Source organism: Squalius cephalus, assembly GCF_949319135.1.
Source record: "Squalius cephalus genome assembly, chromosome: 20".
Classification (NCBI taxonomy): Eukaryota; Metazoa; Chordata; class Actinopteri; order Cypriniformes; family Leuciscidae; genus Squalius; species Squalius cephalus.
In genome coordinates, this window is record NC_137141.1 from 12,754,348 (window position 1) to 12,771,310 (window position 16,963).

The following is a 16,963-nucleotide window of genomic DNA, read 5'->3' on the forward strand; positions in this document are numbered from 1 at the left end:
TCAGGGGGCGGATGTTTTTCTGCTATAGAAATAAAAGAGGATAGAATGGCGCTTCGCTTCAGTTAGGAGCATATGATAAACGATCTAAATGACATATTTCAAATATTTACTCTATGTTTTCAGATCAATACTTACTTACCTTCTCAGTGTCTTTGTCATTTATGTATTAAATAAATGATTATTTAGACCGCCATTGAAGTATCGCGTAGACCGGATGTCACGTGGTACCAGTTACTTTTCTCCACGCTGGAAGGATGGACCAATGATAGTAGTTGATGATTATCCGATAATGATTTTTATAATATATTTTTTTAGAGATTGTATTTACGCGGATTTGCATTTGCATGTTAGGTCGAAATCCGTAGATTTAAAATAGTTAAATGATTGTTATGTATATTGTGTACAATTTCTCCAATGAGGTTAAAAACGTCCTGAGACTTGAATAGGGTTTAATCATAGGGGTTTAATAGGGATTTGGATAGTTTGAGCCGCCTTGCGCCCCCTGGAAGAAGAACATTGGTGTATTTGCCGCCATGATTTACTTTCCCACTGGCTCTAGTGAAGAACTAAATGTAGTGAGTCATTTCCGATCGTTTTGTTTCAAAATAAAAGTTTAACTTCTAATTGATTACTGACCACTATATTAAATGCATATCAAGTATTTAAAGACTTAATGTATGACGACGGTTTATTTTATTTTATTGTGGTAGGATATTTTACAAACAGGAATGCAATGTGATATTTGTCCTCAAAGGGGTTGCGCTTGACTCAGCAAACAGCCTGGCACGAATGTGTCTGGTTTCAGTGTAACTACATCTCATTCATGTGGCAGAGCTATACATAAACAGAGTTAAATATTCACAGACTAACTTGAGTGTTATATTTCTGCATGAATATGCTTGTAGGATAAGTTGCCTGAAATTCTAGTCCTCCGTTGGCTTAAGTGTATTGCAACACTCAGTGCCAGTGTCAGTTGGTAGATTGAGTAGACAGATATATAGATAGATAAACAGATAGATAGGCAAACAGATGATATAGACAGATGATAGATAGATAGATAGATAGATAGATAGATAGATAGATAGATAGATAGATAGATAGATAGATAGATAGGCAAACAGATGATATAGATAGATAGATAGATAGATAGATAGATAGATAGATAGATAGATAGATGTAAGCCAGTTATTATCTTCAAACTTTATTATCATTTAAAAACAATCTATTTCAAAAAAGAATGCATGGAATAAGTTACTCATTTCATCTTTATGATATTTTTCTTCTTGATTAAAGATAAAATACAAAACATAGCAAGGTATAAAAAGAAAGAAGGAAAAAGGTGTATATTACAAAGTGTTAGAATCTCAATACTATTTTTTTTTTACCTGACCAAATACCTTAAACATGAACAAATACAACATCAAAACAAGTCACCTTCATTTTTTTTTCTTTTTATGTCCTACATCACATGCCATTAATAATTTCCCAGTACAAAACAGTAATACTTTTAAAGTAATCAAATTATAATGTTCCTAATATCTGCCATATTTTTCAGCCAACAATTATCTAAAAACATATTAGTCATTTGCATCAGAAGTCTGGGACAATGGAGATCTTAACGACACTGATGTGAGATTATCTACAGCAGTAAAAAAAAAAAAAAAAAAATTCTATATGCATATTTCAGTCACTAAAGAATAACGAATCATCCTATTGCTAATATTTCATAGTTATGCAACAACATCTCTGCTGTGGGAATTACAGATGAGAAAGAAACCTTCAAGTATGTCTGCATTTGTTTGCGGTTACAATAATTTAAAAAATATTCCATTAAAGCCTTAGAAAATCAGTCTATTGTTAACAGTCCACAATGGCACCCTGACATCCTTTGAAAGTTTTAATACAGAGAGAACTATTATAAAATAAATGTATAATCACCGTTTGATGGAGTAAGAGGATGCAGTCCAATATTCGAGTAGTATTATTTAATTACTATAATTTTGAAGCCAACTACAAATGTTAACAGGTCTACAAAATTGTGGTCACATCTAAGGTTATATTAAAGAAGATTGCAACTGATTTGTAAACCATGTGCACTTTTAAAAAGTAAACTAATTTACAAAAAGACCACTTAACTTAGACTCAAATCTTAAAAGAGCAGTAAGCCACATTTCACAATAAAATAATAAAATAAATTACATTTGTAAAAATACAGCTGGAAAACAAATCCCTTAAATAAACTACACATAAATAATATCATGATCCCACAACAATAAAATCATCTATTCTGCTTTCACTTTTTTAGAGGCAAAGAATCGAAAATGCTGTTTATTGCTCCTGACAGAAAAAAAAAAGGTTACATGTTCAGAATCTGATGGCCTTTTTGCAGCTTTGCTTGCCTTGTCCCCAAACACATTGAAACCATTGATTTAAAAAACCCACACATTTATAAATAGACTGTGGTATGGTTCAAATGACAACAAGTACATGATAAGACAACAGGCATTGCTTTTCTACACTGGACAGAATTTGAATTAGAGGTACAGACTCTTTAGCACCTAATTCATTTATGTACAGACGGCAGACTGCTTTTAAAATCAAGACTTTCCAAAATTCAGCAATATAATCCAATAAAGCGATTATTCAAAAACACTCAATTATTACATAACCACGGTTGAAATGTCCAATTATTTCAATCCCTTTTCTTAAATATACAGTCTGAAAAAACTGTCCAGACAAGTCTTTCTCCAAATTTCGGTATCTTAGTTTATACATTAAAGGCACACTATGCAGTTTCCGTTTTCCCCAAACAGCGACCCCTAGAGTCGCTGTGGAGTACTTGTATTTAACGCTACTGTCGTAAATACCACTCGTTCTGACCGCGCTTTCTTCGTTTTCTTCATCGACTCTGCCATGATTCACGTCTGAAATGCGTGCTAGTGTCTTCATAAAGGCTGCTTCATATGTTGTTGATGTATGTGACGTCGTGCCGTAAAGCAAGTCGTGATTCTCGAGAGATTTGGCGGACTACAACCTCTCAAACTTGCATTGCTGGTTTTGCCAGCAGCGTCCCCCTCCCCCGCTTTGCTATCGGGATGATTCGCCCTACTACGAGTTCGTTTACCATCAAAATGATTTAGAAGCGGTTATATTAAGGTACAAATCTTGCATAGTGTGCCTTTAAATGTTTCATGTTCTTTTAACTCAAAAATATTGTTGCAGCAGGACAAAGATTCTTCATATGACTGCAAAGTGCCTCGACAATAGTATTCTTATCTCACACAGCTTTACTGCTACACAAAGATTCACACAAGACTAATTAAAAGTAAAACCCTGAAAGCTGTTAAAAGACAAACATCCCACCCTGAAGTTATACTGAGTTTCCTGAATTGAACCACGTTGTCATACGAACCTGCGGTCAAAGACAAACACTATTAGTATTAGTTGAAAAATAAATAAAGTAACAGCAGGTAACCTGTGAAGCTCTGAAAGCTCCAGAGTCATTTCTCCTCAATGTCCTATTAAAATCTGTACAAAAACAAAAGGACATTAGATAAAATGAATGACTTCTGAAGTTAAAGCTTTTATGTGATATCAGTCCATCACAACGATTATTCAGTAATATCCAGGATGGTATTGTTGACTCCATGGCTTCTGATTCCAGAACTGATGAAGACAAAGAAAAAAGGAATTAAAGAAGGAATATATATTTTAGGACCATTGATAATTTTGCACATTTTACATTATTTTCATGACATATTATTCATAAAATGTACATAATATATTATTTACGTATACAGACATATTTATTTATGATTTAAGTTTTTTTTTTTACTGTAATACAGGGATCTAATTAGAATAACCATTGGAAATAAAGGGATAGTTCACCCAAAAATGAAAATTCTGTCATTTATTACTCACCCTCATGTCTCTCCAATCCCGTAAGACTTTCATTCATCTTCAGAACACAAATGAAGATCTTTTTGATGAAACGAGTGATTTCTGTCCCTCCATACACAGCTATGGAACTACCACTTTGAGGCTTTGAAAGTTCATAAAGAGATCGTAAAACTAATCCATATGAATTGAGCGGTTTAGTCCAAATTTTCTGAAGAGACACGATCACTTTATATGATGAACAACTTGAATTTAGGCTTTTATTCACATATCCATTCTCGTGTTACGCAACACGTCTGAGCTTCCACAAGAGGTTTGTTCTTGCAGGTTCGGTTGAGCTTCTGTTTATGTTCGCTGATCAGTGTTTATATGTGAATTAAAGACTAAATTCAATCTGTTAATCATGTAAAGTGATCGAGTGTCTTCAGAAACTTGGACTAAACTGCTCGATTCATTTGGATTAGTTTTACAATCTCTTTATGAATTTTTTGAAGCGTTAAAGTGGTAGTTGTGTAGATTGTCAATGGAGGGACAGAAATCATTTTATTTCATCAAAAAGATCTTAATTTGTGTTCTGATGATGAATGAAAGTCTTACGGGGTTGGAACGACATGAGTGTGAGTAATAAATGACAGAAGATTCATTTTTGGGTGAACTATCCCTCTAAACGAAACAAAAACTAACAAAATGTTAAAAAATATCTTTGATAATAATGGTCCGAAAAAGGCTCGATTTTCTTTATGCAAGATACCATTTCTTGTTTTATTTTTTTTTATTAATATAACATATTTTTCAAGTAACTCACCCCTTGTTGCCAGCTCTGGTTGAAAGCTTGTGCTTTGTTCATGCTAAAGTTGCCATTTTTAAAACCTCGATTATTTCCTCCACGACCCCTGAACTTCTGTGAAAACAGCAGATTTGTGATTTCTGGTTCACATTGGTAAAATGGTAAATGCAATGGACTGCATTTATATAGCGCTTTCACAGACCTATGGCCACCAAAGCACTTTACATAGCCTCACATTCACCCATTCACTCACTCATACATACGCCGACGGCGGTGTCAGCCATGCAAGGCGCCATCCAGCTCATCGGGAGCAGCTGGGGTTAGGTGTCTTGCTCATGGACACCTCGACACTTGGTCAGGTGGAACCGGGGATTGAGCCACCAACCTTCTGGTTTTTAGACAACCTACATGAACCACTGAGCCACTGCCGCCCCATTGTGTGGTTCACATTTGGTACCATTGTGTGGTTCACGGGCCAAACCGTTCTCTTTGCTTAACTGTTAACAATTCCGTGCCGATCTGGCCGAGTCGGTACTGATATGGTTTCATTTTCCACTGTGGGGCTGATATCATTGTAAGCTTCTGAGGTTTTTGTAAGGTTGAAGTGCCAAGAATTCCAGGTCAAGAACAGTTTGTAATCGTGCCGTGCCATTCCAGGCTTAAGCGGAAACACAACTGGAACACTTCCTTACCATTCTCAGAATCATTCGTCCCGACAGTGGAAAAGCGACTTTAGTTTTAAATTGACCTACTTTTCATTCATTAGTTGCCTATTTTACAAGCATACAGATTCAAGTTGTTCAGGCTGCAACAACAACAACTACATTTTCATTTACAACAAAAAATGATCTACATCAACAATGATTTCTCACCTGGTTGAAGTTTCCTCGATTGGCCCCTCCCCCTCGTCCCATGTTGCCCCTGTGCATGGCTCCTCCCCTGTTGCCCATGTTAACCATATTGCCACGCCCATGTCCTGGCCTGGGGGCACCGCCCCTGTTAGGCATCCCACCACCACCCCGGTTAAAACCACCCCGGTTGAAACCTCCTCTGAAAGCAGGGGGAGGAAGGAAGCCTCTCGGGGGTCTGCTGAACCCCCCACGCGGTCCAGGCACTGTCAAACAATCCGAAAAGAAAAGTGTTATTTCCTGCTCAATACTCTAAAGTATCTCACATTATGGAGGTGCTGCTTCATGGTGTCTTTAAAGTTCTTCTATACAAATACGTGTATATAAGAAATAAAAACAAACATTTAGCACAACTGAAATGGCGTACCACCCCTAAAGTTGCCTCGGTGTTGAAACCCTCCTCGTCCTCCCCTCTGACCCTGTCCTCCGCCACGGTTGAACAGATTTTTGCCTCCTCGTCCTCGGATGCCTCCTCTCTTAAGCTGTACACCTCCCTGATTGGGTTTCTTCTCAGGAGGAAGGGAATTTTTGCTCTCCTCCTTGTACTGTTCAAGAAGTTTGGACGCTTCTTCCTTCTGCAGCTCGACATAAACCACTTCAGTGAAGCACTCACCTTCCACAGGCAGCGTGTATATTCCTGGAAAAGATTATAGTGTTTCATCTTGTGAGGTTTGTCAGTTGCACAACAGTGTTGTTACTGTTAAAGGCAAAGTATATACGTTTCACCGCTATTCAGGTCGCATATTCAAAACAATAACAAAGGCGTAGCTTGATGATGCAGTGAAGGAGCGTGGAATGATGGGAGTTGTCGACTTCACCTCCACTGCTGATGGAAATCAATCCGACAGGACTCACAAATCATGTTCATGGATGAGGTAATGAAATAAAGTTTTATAACCATTATGTTTGATCACAAGATCTAATTTCATTCTAATGAATTAGCCGCAAGCAACATAATGTTTAATGTTAAATCCCTACTCGTACATAAGGCAGGGTATCGAGTTCGAAACTTTTTAGGCACTGACTGAATTGCCTCGATACCATTGAGTATAAAAATTGTTGTTTGGTACCAAATTTCGATACCTAAGGGAATCAAGTGCTGGTGATTGGCTGTGGCTAGTTTACGCCCAGAGATGTGGCTCACACCTCGTGTGTAAGCATCCCAACCCCATTTTTGGATGTAAAAGATCCAACAGCACGCGATGCAATATTTGCGACAAGATAATTGCAGCCAAGACTGGCAACACATTAAATCTAATGAAGCACTTGACAGTGCATGAGCAGAAAGTTGCTCCGTCTTCGACTGCAAGAAGATCTGGAGCACGTCACAAATGAACCGAAACTCGGCGTATAGGCAACTTGCCTCACAGACATGAGAAATAGGCATATAGAAAGTTTGAAATGTCTACTTATGTAATCCAAATGAAAGGTGCATTTCCCAGTGGCCTATATTCATTGGGTCATTGAGTCTGTAAAAAAAGTCAACAAACTTAAAAAAAACATTCCTTCAGGAACTGGTATCGAAGCCAAGGTATCAGTATCAAAAAAAAATGTACGATACCCAGCCCTACTCTATACTTATTCTGCAATATTACTCTGCAATAAACAAAGGACAGTTGACGGGCCAGTGCTGCATTGTCAAAAAAGTTTAAGCCTTGCCAATTTAAATATTCAAGCCCAAGAAGAAGCAAAAGGGAACTCAATTCGTTAATCACATCCAAAGCGTGTGCCTAGAAATCCGCGTCTCAGCACTCAAAAACTGAATTGAGCTTCATCTTGTCAAGTATCCTTAGTCAGTTTTATCTTAAGTGAACAAATGCAGTTGAGAAAGAAAACGCATGTGTATCAGAATATTGGATCCGTGCATTAGCTCAAATTGACAAAGTGACAGCAGTTGTTTAATCAAACAACAAAAGACAAAGAACAATAACTCATTGCTCTTGACTGAATAACTTTATTAAGGATTAATCTGTTTTTCATGGCTGGTAAAAAAAATTTTATAGCCGGTAAATTTTCTTAAGTCACCGGCAATTGGCAGGTGTGGCATAAAGTTAATTTTTATATGAAAAACAAAACAAATAATAAAATTTACTAAAACTTAAACTGAAATTTAAATACAAATATGAAAATAAAAGCTAATACAAAATATCATCTTAGATCAAGTATGGCTTGAGAAAAGGATCTTACCCTTCATTTTTAGGACTGCGTGTTCAGGTACATCTTTGCCATCTGTTTCTGCCTTTTTCTGAGTCCTCTGTATATATTCCTCATCTGTTGGACAGACTACCACAGCTTTACGCTGGAACCCGGCAAACAGGCACATTTTCCTTCTTTGGGCTGGTGCCGATACGTTAGTCTAAATGGAGACATTTAAGATTTTGTATTTTCAGCAGATGATATAATAATCATTATGATTATTTGTGACGTATTTGTAAACTCCACGTCACCTGGTCAAGAATGTAGTTGCGTTTTTTACGTGCAGCGATCTCGATGAATTTTCCGAGGAAGAGAGGAGCACGCTGAGATATTGCTGAGAGCTTTGTGACATCTTTCAGCTGTCGTTTCAAACTGGAAATCTGAATTTCAACATCAAAATAAGATCAATTATGTGTTAATAATATCTAAAAAACAAATCTTGATAACACTTTACAATAAGGTCCCATTCAACAACATTAGTTAATGCATTAGTTAACATGAACCAACAATGAGCAATATATTTTTACTGCATTTATTAATCTTTGTTAATGTTAGTTAATGAACAAACAATAATTCTTTATTGTTTATGTAAGATCACAGTGCATTAACTAATGTTAACAGAAACAACTTTTGATTTTAAAAATGTATCAGTGAATGTTAAAATTAACACTCACTGAGATGAACAAATGATGTAGAAGTATTGTTCATTATTCGTTCATGTTTACTAGTGTTGTTAAACAAATGGAACCTTATTATGTTACCAAAATCAACACTCACCATCATCTTCTCTATGATGGTGTTTGTCCCAAGAATGTTGTATTTTCCAGGGTTGGCTTCTGTGTGCTTTGTTACCCATTCAGTTTTTCCAGATCCAGGCAGTCCGACCATGACAATGACCTGTGAAGATTTACAGCAGATTTCAATGATGCATTTTAATGATGTTATAGAAGGAAAATGTAATGGCTAAGAAACTAACCTCACAGTCTTCTTTGGTCTCGGGCCCCTTTGGTCCTCTGATGCGATCGCAAACAGGGATCTGCTGCAGGAGAGTAAAGCCGTCAGGTTGGGGGAAGTACGGGGTTTCACACTGGCCGAAGTTGAACTCAACCGCACAGTTGTGGCAGAGGATGTGAGGGAAGAGCGGCTTCCCCTCAAACTCATCCTTACTGACTTTGAAAGCTGTTCCCAGATCCTGTCCATTCTTGGAGAAGGACATTTCCACTTCTTCCCCATCAAAATTCTGCCAAATAAGCACAAGCAATCATTATATATTATGGCCAAAACTAAACGGACACAACACACTCACACTTGCTGAACATTTCATTTCAAAATCTTGAGAACCATTATAAAAAAAATATATATATATATGCTGATTTGATGCTCAAGAAACATTTTTTATTATTATTATCAATGTTGAAAACACTTGTGCTTCTTAATTTTTTTGTGTGTGGAAACTGTGATGAATGTTTTTCAGAATTCTTTGATCAATCGAAAGTTAAAAAGAACAGCATTTATTTGAAATAGCAACCTTTACTGTTACTTTTAATTATTTTTAATGCATCCTTGCTGAAAAAAAAAAGTATTCATTTAAAAAAAAAAATATTCAAACTGATCCCAAACTCTTAAAGTCCTCATGAAATCAAAATTGACCCTATTTACTTTGTTGGCGCACATTACTAGTCTTGTGGTGAACCATTAATCCATGCAAATTAATATGCAGAAAAAAATCATGATTGTTGAGGTAAACTTTAACCAAAATCTAAAAATTTGCTTCCGTATTGGAATGGCATTCCTTCTCCGATGACATCAGTTTGATGGCTTGGGTAGGATATCCTTAACCACTCACCTCCAACCGTCAGTCTGCTATAAGTGAGGGATGGAGAGGGGGTGCGCTAAAGTAAAACTCTGCCCTCTATTCAATATTTAGTTTCACTTGGAAATACTCACAACACTGAAGAAAAATCAATTGCTACTTCCTGTTCACAGTGAGTAGTGTATGAATACACAGTGTCACTTAGTGGTCAAGAGTAGTAATTGCACACTGATTAAACACTCATTCTGGATGAGCAAATGGATACTTACAATAAAGCATCCGACAACATCGTTCTCATCAAATGCCTCCCCAAAGTCCTCTGTCACACCGTTGCTGGTTTTCTTGGCCTTAGTTGAAAAGGCGTATGAGTGTGCTTCCTCCCCTGTGAATATGTAAGGTAAAGGGACACTCAAACTACATCATGAATTTAATAGTTCAACTATAATATACACTCACCTAAAGGATTATTAGGAACACCTGTTCAATTTCTCATTAATGCAATTATCTAATCAACCAATCACATAGCAGTTGCTTCAATGCATTTAGGGGTGTGGTCCTGGTCAAAACAATCTCCTGAACTCCAAACTGAATGTCAGAATGGGAAAGAAAGGTGATTTAAGCAATTTTGAGCGTGGCATGGTTGTTGGTGCCAGACGGGCCGGTCTGAGTATTTCACAATCTGCTCAGTTACTGGGATTTTCACGCACAACCATTTCTAGGGTTTACAAAGAATGGTGTGAAAAGGGAAAAACATCCAGTATGCGGCAGTCCTGTGGGCGAAAATGCCTCGTTGATGCTAGAGGTCAGAGGAGAATGGGCCGACTGATTCAAGCTGATAGAAGAGCAACTTTGACTGAAATAACCACTCGTTACAACCGAGGTATGCAGCAAAGCATTTGTGAAGCCACAACACGCACAACCTTGAGGCGGATGGGCTACAACAGCAGAAGACCCCACCAGGTACCACTCATCTCCACTACAAATAGGAAAAAGAGGCTACAATTTGCACGAGCTCACCAAAATTGGACAGTTGAAGACTGGAAAAATGTTGCCTGGTCTGATGAGTCTCGATTTCTGTTGAGACATTCAGATGGTAGAGTCAGAATTTGGCGTAAACAGAATGAGAACATGGATCCATCATGCCTTGTTACCACTGTGCAGGCTGGTGGTGGTGGTGTAATGGTGTGGGGATGTTTTCTTGGCACACTTTAGGCCCCTTAGTGCCAATTGGGCATCGTTTAAATGCCACGGCCTACCTGAGCATTGTTTCTGACCATGCCCATCCCTTTATGACCACCATGTACCCATCCTCTGATGGCTACTTCCAGCAGGATAATGCACCATGTCACAAAGCTCAAATCATTTCAAATTGGTTTCTTGAACATGACAATGAGTTCACTGTACTAAAATGGCCCCCACTGTCACCAGATCTCAACCCAATAGAGCATCTTTGGGATGTGGTGGAACGGGAGCTTCGTGCCCTGGATGTGCATCCCACAAATCTCCATCAACTGCAAGATGCTATCCTATCAATATGGGCCAACATTTCTAAAGAATGCTTTCAGCACCTTGTTGAATCAATGCCACGTAGAATTAAGGAAGTTCTGAAGGCGAAAGGGGGTCAAACACAGTATTAGTATGGTGTTCCTAATAATCCTTTAGGTGAGTGTATTCAATGTAAGAAGTCAACACAAAGACCCTCACCTAGCAGAAGAGAGCTGTTTGCCAGTGACCAACCCACCAGGACATCATGAATCTCAGTTCCTTTACTGGATATGTGTTTTACAGGTATCTTCTCAATAATCTGGTGCAAAGACATGCAAAAGTAAAGCTAAGGTCATGAAAGGACACCTTTAAATAGTAAACATGAGGTTAAGACAGTGTTCTCACCTTCATTTCAAAGCAAGCCTTGCCCTTTGCCACACCATAAGACGCTCGCCCCCCTGCCCAAAGGTAGGCAAAGCTCTCCATGGTGAGAGAGGAGGCGCTATACCGATCCCGAGACACCTTGAAGTGCAGGTCACAGTTGTCTGAGGAAAATAAGAGGTGGACAACTGACTTTTCTATCACTAAACATTTACACTTTACAGAAATATATTCTGCATGTTGCTCGATTAAATATTCAGTATTCTTTAATTAAATTAATTAAATCCAGTATGTATTTGAGCAGTTTTCATGAGCTCTTTATACTTACAGGTGTCCAAACATACAGTCGTGTCATCAAACTCTTCATCCTCTTCCTCCAGAGGGGGCTGGGGAGACTTCGCCCTGAGGGAAATTCAATAAAATTCGATAAAAGTCAGAGCCATTTTAAGATCCCATTGAACTTCCTTTGGATTTTAAATATGTTCCAAGATAATCTGCAAGTATAAGACATGTGTTAATGCTGTTAAATTAATAAATTGTTAAATTTAGCACATGAATGCAGTTAGAATCAATTTTGAAAATAAACAATTAAATCAAACATTAGTAGTTTTTTTAGAAAATGGGATCACAAATAAGGTGGGTTTGCACATACATAAATAAATAAATAAATCTGCTCGGACTATATTTAACAGGTAAAACACTTTAACTTTGAACTTATATTTTGAAAATAAAAATGTTTCTTATTTATTTTTTTGTGTTTAATGAATATATAAGTGATGTCAAAAATCGATTCATCGCAATTAATCGCATCTAACATAAACGTTTTTGTTTATATAATATATATTTGTTATATATACAGTATATAGATAGATACACAAACATATATTATGTAAACAAAAACTTTTATGTTAGATTCGATTATCGCAATTAATCGATTTGACAGCACTAATATATATATATATATATAAAATTGATAATATACAGTGGTTGCGTACAGTTCCTTGGAAAAGACAATACCATCACATCGTATAAATTCAATTAAATGGCATAAACATGAACACATAAGAAATTATACATATGATAAGGAAGAATACACAATATACATCCGATCACTATAGTGATAATTTCTAAAGATAACATCCGATACGGAATACAAAAATATGAATCGATAGATATGAAATAGTTTATTTCCTGGACATGCATCAATACCCCATAGAATATTTTCATGTCTTTTAACAGCCCGAGCTCTGACCTACACAAAAACAAGATTCCTAAGGAGAAAAAAAATACCAGACAGAGATGCCCTTATTATAGGCTGAAAATAATTTCAAAATGGTCAGTAAAAATGTGTGTTTCTTTGCACTGATGAGGAACAGCATGTCAGATTTGGCTCTTTACTGCCAAAACTGCTCATAAATCTTTAAGGTGCAGCGGTACCTCAGGAGTACCAGAGGCCGACTGCACATTTCTTACCGGCTGTATTTGCTTTCTTCAATAAATTCAAAGTAGCCCCTTCCATGTTCATCTCGGCGTCTCTTTACACCCTTCTTATTCTTCTGTTCATCATTCTTGTCTTTGTCCGCATCCCCTTTGGAAATAAAACAATAAAATGTAAGGAGGCGTACCTCCCTGCTGGACCCATCATGAAGTAACATGATGGTCCAAATAATTACTGAAGGATTTATAGTTACTTCGGTTATGCATGAGTTGCAATGACCAGTATTTTAAAAGAAAGGTGTATTTAATTATAAGTTCACATGTTTAAAGTCAAGGAGCGATAGCGGTACTTAAATGGGTAAAGACAGGAGGTTGTTGCCAAAACAACTGCAGTCTGTGCAATTTTGAGCTAAGTAACACACATTTTCATTCACATTGCATGCATCTTGAAGAAAAGTGTTACATTGTGTGCAAAATTTGATTTGAAGGCATATTTGCTGATACTAATGAGCAAAATGCACAAGCACTTCTTTCCCACTGTGTGCAACTTGTGCTTGACAAAACAAAAAATTAAACAGAAAATGAAAAACAGGAATGGGCAAACTACCATAGATCATTCAGAAATCCGTTGTTTTTATGCAAAGGACAACTAGTATTTTATAAAACATCAATTAAAAAAATTCCACTGACAAAAGAACGACTATCATAGATGCCCTTTTTTTGGTAACCCAAAAGTTATTAATGCTGCCTTCACATGCTATTGGAAATGTCCTACTTCCCACTTCATAAGTTGTGATTCACGTGCTTTGTTGTCGGAAAGAACAGGAATCATGGAGGACACCAGGTTTATTCTTGCCTATTTATTGGGAAAATCGTATTAAAGCCAAAATTATATTTAGCATCCGATTCATTCACCACCAAATAAACATTCACAGCACTATCTAGATAGTCAGCTTGCTGACGATTCTGGAATTTCAATCAAATAAAGGCTTTCGCTGTGTATAAAACACACAATATGCTTCAAATGATTATTCATATATGTAAATATGCAGTACTTTAACAACAAGACCAGGCAATGTTGCTGTTGTGGGAAAAAAAACTGATAAAGAATATCGGTCATAGCAGCAATCGTTCTCCCCTCCGCCATGTTTAAAGTTTATGGCAAGTCCAACTTGGAAACTTGGGTATCAAAATTATCTCCGAGCATCCCAGTGGAAAATACGACTTGAAAATTCATATATATGTTCATGTCCAATTTGTTAACTAGAAAAATGGTATTTATGATAATTCCGATAGCATGTAAATGCAGCATAAGTACAAACCCCTAAGCCAGGGGTGTAAACTCAGTTCCTGGAACGCCACAGCCCTGCAGAGTTTAGGAGGCATTTACACGACACTGTTTTCAACTGAAAAATAAATGAAAAAAAGGAAATAATTGTATATGTTTTGGTCGTTCATTGACACTACAACGGCGTTTTAGGGGCCTAAAAACGCAAACTTTTGAAAACGGGTTTCAAAGCGCAAGTTTTTGAAAACGATATTATTGTGTCTGTGTAAACTAAAAAAAACGCAAATTCGTGAAATTTGTGCGCATGCTTATTACGTGTTTAGTCTGCATGGGAGTTTGGCGTGAGTGCCCTGTAAAAGAATGCTTACAATATGTGCCCAAACACGTAGTCTTTTCTTTACAAAGTGACATCGCCATCTACTGGCCTGGCAACACAGCGTTTTTAGTCGTTTTCGTGGATCCGTGTGAAAGGGGTTCATTTTGATAATGTTTTCATCTGGACAAAGAAACAACTTTTCAGTTTTTAGTATATCGTTGTCGTGTAAACATACCCTTAGTTCCAAACCTGCTTTAACACACATACCTGCAGTTTTCAAATAAGCCTGAAGGACTTTATTAGCCGGATCAGGTGCGTTTAATTAGTGTTGAAGCCAAAGTCTGCAGTTTTGCACCCCTGCCATAACCCCACAGTACCCCTGATTTGCTAAATCAGTGGTCCCCAACCCTGTCCCGGAGTAAGACAAGTAAGACATGTTCCTGGATTAACATATTTTATAGACCCTGGAATAATATTCCTGTCTGAAAATTTTGTCCTACCCCTAAACCTAACCCTACCCATAAGTTATCCCTAAAATCAAAGGGAAATGATAGGTGACTAGAAGCACCGAACTTTGGTTGTAAGCCTAAACTTGACATAAACTGTAAGCTTGTTCCTCAAATCTGATTGGTTGATTGAAACGTTGTTGATCTTTATAGATCCAGGAACATGTTTTACTTGGTGAAATCAAGTTCAACGTCCTGGGCTGTGTCCGAAATCGCCTCCATACCCTTAAATAGGGCACTATTTAAGGGAACAGCCATTTGTAGTGGTGTCCGAAACCATAGTGGACGTTATTGAGTGCACTCATTCAATCCCATGATGCACCATAATAATGAGTACACATTATCTAGGGAATAGTGAACGGGGGCAATATATAGGGGGCAATTTCGGACACAGAGTACCCCCAACTCTGCACATTTTTCATGTCTCCCTAATCGAACACACCTGATTCAACTCATCAGCTTATTAACAGAGACTTCAAGATGTGAAATGGCTGTGTAAGATAAGAGAGACATCCAAAATGTGAACTGTTGGGTCTGGGTGTACTCCAGTCCAGGACCAGGGTTGGGAAGCAATGTGCGAAATGAAGACAAAGAATAACAGTGTCCTAAATTAATGAGGTCCTCCTCCTCACTACTCCAGGGCAGGCAGAGTAAAACAAATGAACCGAGATCATTAAGCACAGACTCCATCTGGAGCTTTTGTCCTTCAATATCTCCACTTCAGCATCCTGTTACAGCTCACCGATCCCGAGAGCTACTGCTCAACCAGTAAAAACCAACGGACGGACACTATTAAAGGTCATTCTTAGGAAACGGTCCTATTTCTGCCTAAACATTTCATTTGATTTGAATCAGTTACTGCTGAACTGAAAAAATATATATTTTGTGCTGCAAACCTTGACAAAACTGAACTAGTATCTTCTGAGTCAGCAGATTCTATTGTTTAATTTGATATACTAACATCTAACAAGCTTTTCATCTATATGATTAAAAACTAGAAATATTATAGCTGACCATAATTATAAGTCGAGTGTATTTAAATAAATGATTAGTGTATTTAAATAAAAAATGCATTACTTATTGATACATAATATATATATATATATATATATATATATATATATATATATATATATATATATATATATATATAATTTATAGAATATATATTTTTTTTTATTTTGTCTTATGCATTACACACTAAATGGAGTTAAATATATTAGTATTCAGTGTCAGTAGTAAGTCAAAGGGACACAAATGGGACACCAGTGGCAGCATCTCATAAAATCCTGTATGCGCTCTGCTGTCAGTATGAATTATCCTGGCATCACACAACCCAAATATGCATATAAAAATATGAATTGCACAAGCTTCATCGTGTAATCTCACCCTCGCCAGGGCCCATGTCGAGAGCCACATCATCCTCATCAAATTTCTCAATTTCTTCATCATCTTCTTTGAGTAGGACATCTTCATCTTCATCTGATTTATCCATCTCTACCCCGGCATCCTCCTCCTCCTCCTCCTCCATGTCATCATCCTGCTGTTCCTCAGCCTCCGCGTTCTCTCCATCCTCATCCTCCTCATCAGCATCCATGCTCTCTCCAGCCAGATCTTCGTCAAGGTCTTGATCGCCCATGAAGCTGATTCCTTCAGAGCCATTGGTGTCGGTGGACAGCGCCTCCTGATCCAGAGCGGCCTGCAGCCGGGACATCAGCTCAGCCTTTAGCCCTTTATCTGACAGACTCCTCTTCTTCAGCTCGTCCTTCAGCTCGTTCACTTTCAGCTTCTTCACGTCCAATGCGCTCATCTTGCCGCCTCGATCCTTTATTTTCAGACGTTATACCCCAAATGTGTGAAATATGACGGGGAAGAGCAGGTTATGTGCGGACTGTCCAGAGACGCTTGATGCGGCCGGTCGCTCGGTCACTGATGGGCAGCAGCAGTCG

General features: G+C 37.6%; 1 protein-coding gene across 2 annotated transcripts; it reads right to left on the reverse strand.

Annotated features, from left to right (window-relative positions):
- Positions 1-1,191: 1,191 nt before the first annotated feature.
- On the reverse strand, positions 1,192-16,962 carry hnrnpua (heterogeneous nuclear ribonucleoprotein Ua). 2 transcript variants are annotated; one of them, XM_079853456.1, is made up of 14 exons: positions 16,404-16,962; positions 12,941-13,055; positions 11,796-11,869; positions 11,492-11,631; positions 11,306-11,405; positions 9,871-9,983; positions 8,765-9,028; positions 8,566-8,685; positions 8,040-8,168; positions 7,780-7,948; positions 5,960-6,229; positions 5,557-5,798; positions 4,703-4,798; positions 1,192-3,666 (listed from the first exon to the last, which is right to left on the reverse strand). In XM_079853456.1, the coding sequence occupies exons 1-14, from the start codon at positions 16,822-16,824 to the stop codon at positions 3,616-3,618; spliced, it is 2,304 nt and encodes a 767-aa protein (XP_079709582.1). In that variant the 5' UTR covers positions 16,825-16,962; the 3' UTR covers positions 1,192-3,615. The 2 variants fall into 2 exon arrangements, with proteins under 2 accessions (XP_079709582.1, XP_079709583.1); XM_079853457.1 differs by having other exon boundaries at positions 1,249-3,666; positions 4,703-4,795; positions 16,404-16,914.
- Between the last annotated feature and the right edge of the window lies 1 nt (position 16,963).

Bases quoted from the DNA above. Each gene is read 5' to 3' on its own strand.
- hnrnpua (XM_079853456.1), bottom strand. From the start codon at position 16,824: ATGAGCGCATTGGACGTGAAGAAGCTGAAAGTGAACGAGCTGAAGGAC. The intron at 8,686-8,764 runs GTTAGTTTCTTA...AAATCTTCACAG, and splicing joins AGACCAAAGAAGACTGTGAG to GTCATTGTCATGGTCGGACT. The intron at 4,799-5,556 runs GTGAGAAATCAT...CTGTTTTCACAG, and splicing joins ATCGAGGAAACTTCAACCAG to AAGTTCAGGGGTCGTGGAGG.